The sequence below is a fragment of the Alosa alosa genome, chromosome 20 (assembly GCF_017589495.1).
Source record: "Alosa alosa isolate M-15738 ecotype Scorff River chromosome 20, AALO_Geno_1.1, whole genome shotgun sequence".
Taxonomy (NCBI): domain Eukaryota; kingdom Metazoa; phylum Chordata; class Actinopteri; order Clupeiformes; family Clupeidae; genus Alosa; species Alosa alosa.
Window position 1 is genome coordinate 14057172 of NC_063208.1, and position 6707 is coordinate 14063878.

At 45.1% G+C, this 6707-nt stretch overlaps 1 protein-coding gene across 3 annotated transcripts; it reads right to left on the reverse strand.

The window, feature by feature from the left end:
- Window positions 1–3542: 3542 nt before the first annotated feature.
- LOC125284773 (transmembrane protein 74-like) lies at window positions 3543–6277 on the reverse strand. Of its 3 annotated transcripts, XM_048228888.1 has the most exons (3): window positions 6224–6277; window positions 5524–5666; window positions 3543–5029 (listed from the first exon to the last, which is right to left on the reverse strand). In XM_048228888.1, exon 3 carries the CDS (start codon window positions 4972–4974, stop codon window positions 4126–4128), a length of 849 nt encoding a protein of 282 aa, XP_048084845.1. In that variant the 5' UTR covers window positions 4975–5029; window positions 5524–5666; window positions 6224–6277; the 3' UTR covers window positions 3543–4125. The 3 variants fall into 3 exon arrangements, with proteins under 3 accessions (XP_048084845.1, XP_048084844.1, XP_048084846.1); XM_048228887.1 differs by lacking the exon at window positions 6224–6277 and having other exon boundaries at window positions 5524–5718; XM_048228889.1 differs by lacking the exons at window positions 5524–5666; window positions 6224–6277 and adding an exon at window positions 5347–5461.
- Between the last annotated feature and the right edge of the window lie 430 nt (window positions 6278–6707).

The following is a 6707-nucleotide window of genomic DNA, read 5'->3' on the forward strand; positions in this document are numbered from 1 at the left end:
AGGAAACTATTTTTCATCTTAAAGCTTCTTTTTGTTCAGCCTCACAAGGGACAAACAATATATTTCTGTCTGAAAGCAGCACAGATGTCATGCTGTTTCAGATTCTTGGGATGAAAGTAGTGAAGAAAAAACTATCCCTGCAGCGTGTCAGCTACAGTGCTCCATACACTTAAAACAGGATCAATACAAAATGGAAACTTTTAATTTTTCTCGGCGAGGAGGCGCACGACGACGACGGCTGCGTGGCCCCCTCGACACTGCATAATTACCATATAAATCTGCGGCGAGGTAAGTAAAGCTGTCCCGCCACAAAGATTAATGTCACATATAACCCCCATAGTTAAATTATACATTCCCACAGAATTATTGCACCTGAGGTTATGAGATTCCTTCCACACAACGCGGTAGCAGCTCAGTTTATCCTCTCATTTTCATCGTCAACACCGTTAGCTGATGACACTTTTGAAAAGCAAGCAAATAGTGTTGAAACGAGAGTGACCTATTGGCATCTCGTAGCCATGGAAAAGCTGAACATTCAGGGAGCTACATTATCCCATTTTATCCACATTCAACAGCCTGATCCAGGGGAAAGCGTTGCTCTCATTTTAGAGGAGAGTTACAGTACTTGTCATATTGTCATCCATGTGATGTAATCAGTCCTGGGTGGAAGTTCTCCATCATTGTTTAATTGCGTTATGGGGAAGGTCCTTTGACATAGATGGCTTATCTCTGAGTGCACCTACCTTAGACTACATTCAGTTGCAAAGTGTATTTCTCTTTGGTTAAATCAACCATTGTATATTTGTGTAGAACTTGTCGCCAGTGGTTTGCCTCGAAGAAAGTGTTGGAAGATAATGTGTACTCTGTACAAATTGAAACATTTTAGTGATTCATTGCTTTCAAGGCAAGATTAACTTTGTGGCAAAATAAAATGATTTAGAATTGAGGTCTTTTTTATCCATTTGCTTTTCTTGTCCTTAGCAACCAAATGACTCCTTGTTTCTATGGTTATGTCCACTCTCTCTCTCCCCCCCCCTCTCTATCTCTCTCTGTGTCTCTTGGGTGACTGGCTCATCTGGACAGCAGGGAGGAAGAGAAGAGGAGGGGAGGTGAGGAGAGGAAGTCAGTGGAGGACTCAAGGAGGGGAGAGGGAAGAGGAGGAGAGTAGAGGAGTGGGAAGAGGAGTGGGAAGGAGAGAAGAGGGAAGAGGAGAAGATGAGTAGGAAGGAGAAAGAGAGGGAGGAGGAGTGAAGAGAGGGGAAGAGGCGTGGGAAAAAAGGAGAGAAGGTAGAGGAGTGGGAAGGAGAGAAGAGGGAAGAGGAGAAGATGAGTAGGAAGGAGAAAGAGAGGAGGAGGAAGAGGAGTGGGAAGGAGAGAAGAGGGAAGAGGAGAAGATGAGTAGGAAGGAGAAAGAGAGGAGGAGGAAGAGGAGGAGAGTAGAGGAGTGGGAAGGAGAGAAGAGGGAAGAGGAGAAGATGAGTAGGAAGGAGAAAGAGAGGAGGAGGAAGAGGAGTGGGAAGGAGAGAAGAGGGAAGAGGAGAAGATGAGTAGGAAGGAGAAAGAGAGGAGGAGGAAGAGGAGGAGAGTAGAGGAGTGGGAAGGAGAGAAGAGGGAAGAGGAGAAGATGAGTAGGAAGGAGAAAGAGAGGAGGAGGAAGAGGAGTGGGAAGGAGAGAAGAGGGAAGAGGAGAAGATGAGTAGGAAGGAGAAAGAGAGGAGGAGGAAGAGGAGTGGGAAGGAGAGAAGAGGGAAGAGGAGAAGATGAGTAGGAAGGAGAAAGAGAGGAGGAGGGTTGGGTTTTGATTTGGCTGTCTGCACCGTAATACGTTCTTTCAGATCACATTCCTCTCTTCTTGGAGTTACTGTAACACAATCTGTTGATTAATGAATATGATAATGGAAAGTAATGGGGAACAGACTCTCATTTTCCATCTCTCTCTGTCTCTGTCTCTCTCTCTGTTTCTGGGATTGTGGATGTTAGATATGGTGCATCTCTCTCTCTTCCTGTGTGAGTGTGTGTGTGTGTGTGTTTATATATGTATGTGTTAACGTGTGTTTATGCATGCTGCGTGCATGTACGTTTGACACAGCCGTTTCCCCCCACAAGAACGCGGACACACCCAAGCCATTGCCCCTCTTTGACCCCCACGTCAATTCAATCTCATTTCCTCTGACCTGGGGCAGTGAATGATTACCGGGAGTGATTCTTGAGAGGACGGTGAAGGGGAGGGGAGGGCAGAGAGGAGGAAGTCAATCCTAAACAGGCCCCCAAGGCAACACAGCCAACTGAAACTGGTTGGCTGGAAGGCTGAATAATGGGCCTGCGGTAAAAAAAAAAAACCACACACACACATTGACCAATAGCATATCTAAATTAACATTGACAAGTCCTTTAGGAGATTGCTTGTGGCTCTGAACTGGTAGGCTATACTTTGTATTACAGAGTAACATTAGGGTTCAAAGGTCTTCAAGATTTACGTGTTTATGTTTTCCATTTTACATGTTTTCAGGTTTACTTGCTTAGCCGACATATTTACTTATTCCACTGCTTGAATCTTCTTAAGAATTTAACACAGAGACAGTGAGTCTCCAAAATGCTTCTGCAGGGTTTGCGAATTGATATGTTATTTCGAGACCCTCTCACATATCCAGAAGTCAGAGCATATACGTGAGACAATGACAAAGTCACACAAATTGCCCCTCATCTCCAGCAGTGTCAAATTACCTGGCTGCTGTGGGAGAGTGTTGGCAGAGATGGTGGGCTATGCATGTAGATTTCACTCACACTCCCAGCCTCTTGTGTCATACTTGACTCTGCCATATGCTCACATGATGGCTAGTTTTCTCTTGGAATCATGACACACGGCTAATAAAATAAACTCAGACTGCATATCCGGTTGATGTTGGTGTGTGTGTGTGTTTGTGTGCATCTGTGTTTTAAAGTGTGTTACTGTATTTGTGTGTGTGTGTGTGTGGGGGGGATCTGGTGTAGGGGGCATCTGTGTTTTACTGTGTGTGTGTGTGTGTGTGTGTGTGTGTCTGTGTATGTGTATATGTGTGTGCGTGCGAGCGTGCATGTGCACGCTCTTCTGTTCATACTCTGCTGAGGATAATCTGATCTTGCTCCCTGTAAGCAGTTCCATTGTATAAACTGCAACACACACAGCACTCCCTGCACCTAAATCATGGGGTATATTTCAGCTGCCAACAGCTGTAGGCTGTTTTGACTCATACACCACTGATAAAGATGACACCTTCTTGTGATTTCTATTTCAGCTATACACTGGGATTTGCTCTTTATGGTAAATGCTGTGTAGGAATAGGTCAGGGTGTGGGGGGCTATTCTCCTGAAATGAAGCGCTAAAGGTGTGTGTGTGTGTGTGTGTGTGTGTTAGGGTGGGGGTGGGGGGTATTCACTCAGTGCGTTGATTTGTGAGAAGGAAAAGCATGTTCTGGGCGGTGATGTGGTGTGGAGATGTGTGCATTTCAAATGTTTGTGGTTGCCTGGTATGGTTCTGCCATGCTGAAGTACTGTCATTTGCATATGGCCTTGACTGCAGAGTCATACAGGTGTTTAATTGGCTCAGTTTTATGAAAAAGTGGTGTTTTGGCAATAACACAATTCAAATGTCTCAAGGTATCGTAGTTTAAAATGGTAGCCCTGTTTTCACAAAGTTAACGCATGGTATGTTATCATAGATGTACAATATATTAATATAATTACAAAAAAACTTTTGATAAATGATAGCTAGATGGTCAGGTAGATAGATAGATAGATAGATAGATAGATAGATGGGGAGAGAGAGAGAGGGAGAGAGAGAGAGAAGGAGAGAGGGAGAGAGAGAGAGAGAGAGAGAGAGGGGAGAGAGAGAGAGAGAGGGAGAGGAAGAGAGAGAGGGAGATAGAGATAGGGAGAGAGAGAGGGAGAGAGAGAGAATTAAAGCCCATAACATGCAAATACCAAGCATTGGAAGCTATTAGGACTGCGTCTGTCAGTATTCCAAAAGACAACAGCTGGTGAAATTTTACACTTAAAGGTGCAATGGAAAGAAGCTGTGCGAGGGAAGAGCTCGTTTTTTGGCACTCCGCCAGGATAAGATCCAGACCGTCTGTGGTTGCCTCCTCCTTAGTTGAGAACTTCCGTCTCGTCCTCGTCCGTGGATATATGCAGGGAGGGTCCAGATGGACTTCCCGCTGTGCGGAAATTTATGGAGCCATAAAGTTTAGTCGACTGCCTGGAATACGCAAACGCCTTCCTTCTGACCATTTCACCTTTCCACATAGAGACCATGAGCAGAATCGATAGGATGACTCCGCCGAGAGTCAGTAAGCACAATCCTGCGATAACACACCGGTCCAGGTGGGCACCCACACGAGCGTTCTCTCGCTCCAGCCTCTCCATCTCCCTAGCAGACACGCTGTCTGGATTGACGGTAACGTCCCTAGGGATCGTGTAAGAGATGACCACTAGAGAGATGCCCGTGATCAAGAACGTGACCGCACATATGAATCCGTAATCTGTCGACTTCCCCGTTGCCTCAAAGTCGAGGTCTTCATCGGGCAAGTGCGAAAAATCCGGAAAGACCTCTTGGAGATCGCTCGAAGACGTCTCACACATACAGGCATAGTTATGTTTATCTGGCGGCCGTGGATTGTTGGGGTCAAGTTCAGCATTGTCATCTAGAAAAGCCAAGGAAGACTCTAAGTCTTTCTCAATGCACACAGTCGGCGCTTTATCCTGATCGTTCAAATCGCAGAGTTGGCTATTCTGCGCGGCCGCTGTCCAAGGTGCTGAATTCCTCCGCTCCTCACAGAAAATCGCGTTTTCTTCGGAATCACGCCTTCGGAGAGCCAGTTGTGATTTTGCGAGGGAGCACTCAAAGCCACAGATATCTGAGTTGTCCAAGTGCAAGTTAAACGCTTGCCAGTCAGGTTGACTTTGTTGATCAAAGTAGAAGAGTTCCAAATCGGCCATTTGGGCATTTGCGTTTAGTGTCTAGAGCACTCCGTTTAAGATACGTCCACCATCCCTAAAACAAAAGAACATGATTAGACTGTCGTTTCCAATCAGACAGCACTTCAATCTTATACTTACTCTCTCCCCTAGGTTATCTGTTAAGAAACATGATTATATTATGATAATGCATTTTGGTCAAACAAGAAGGGATTATCATCGAAATTAGTTTGTGTAGCCTGCAACAACATGCAACAACCTTAATTCAAAACAGAATTAGCTTCTGAATAAGCATTACACATAAAGTGATATTACATTAAAATGTCTGAGAAAATGAGATCTTAACCACATTACCCCGAAAGGGAACACAAATCTTAAGTAGACTTCACATACTTCGTGTATATCGGTAGCCTATAACCAAAGTAGTTTAATGAATGGTAGTCCAAAACCTCCGTTTTTGCATGTTTAATCGAAATATTACATTTTCTAAATAACATTTCAGCAAAACAAAGGGAAGAGGGAAAAATGTCAGATCGATCGCTGCATGTGAGACGAGCCAGAGTTAAATACCTTATCCCCGCGGGCTCGCGGAGGCATTTCGGGCTCCTCCGTCTTAAGACTTAGCCAGTTCCTCCCACGCGAGGAGCTCCGGAGCTGAATTAACTTCTGTGTTCCTCAGAGGGACCGAATCCAGAGCGCGCGGCACTACTCAGCTGAGCGAGAGAGAAAGAGAGAGAGAGAGAGAGGCGGCATTGTGTGTGTGTGTGTGTGTGTGTGTGTGAGAGAGAAAGAGAGAGAGAGAGAGAGAGAGAGAGAGAGAGAGAGAGAGAAAAGGGGCGGCATTGTTGGATGAAGTCAACTGAAATCTCATTCAAATCTCAGTCAACACATAAATGATATGTCAGTTTGATTTTATTGTTCCCAAATCACGATGTGAATAAACAACGAATCTCCATGTACTGCAGCATAAAAGTGAAAGTGGATTTTTTTATAAGACGTTTGCAAAGTATGGTCATCTTTGTTTCATAATAGCATCGAGACTAGGCTACTCTCAGGACTCCTGACGACCACATGCTATTTCACTGTAACATTCAAATATAGACTTTTAAATTAATAAATAACCTATAGAAATACTGTGCACTCCCCGTCTCTTTTACTGCTCATTTAATGACCTTCGCTTTGTGATTTCACATGCCTGCGATCCAACACTGACCGTACACGGTGTGTTGCATAAATCAGTGCAGTCAAGCATGCCATAGGTCATAATTACCTAACGCCTCAATGAGTTCCACCCGCTGTTCCGGCACTTGCTGCGCGCTTTGGGATGCTGCATGCACGCACACAAACACACACACACACACATGGGGAGAAGCGAGGCTTGGGTTACACTGGGTGGCCAAGGCTTGCTACTCACATCAGCGCTTGAAAGGTGGCGACACGCTACAGGCTGTCTCTAACACTTCTAGGTTGTCACACAAGCAGCTGGATGGAGAGACAGAGACAGAGACAGAGAGAGAGAGAGAGAGAGAGAGAGAGAGAGAGAGAGAGAAAGAGAGAGGAGGAGGGAGAGGAAGATAAGTAGAGGCTAGAAGAAAATAAGTGTATTGTGTGTGTGTGTGTGTGTATGTGTGTGTGTGTGCATGTGCATGTATGTTTGTGCATATGTCACATTTTACAGCACATTATCATGCGTTCCGGTGGGGGAATGTGGTAAATTTTAAGCCCCAGATGGCCTCTTTCTCTCCCGCCAGATG

Excerpts from the sequence above, each read along its gene's own strand:
- LOC125284773 (XM_048228888.1), bottom strand. The coding sequence starts at position 4,974 with ATGGCCGATTTGGAACTCTTCTACTTTGATCAACAAAGTCAACCTGAC.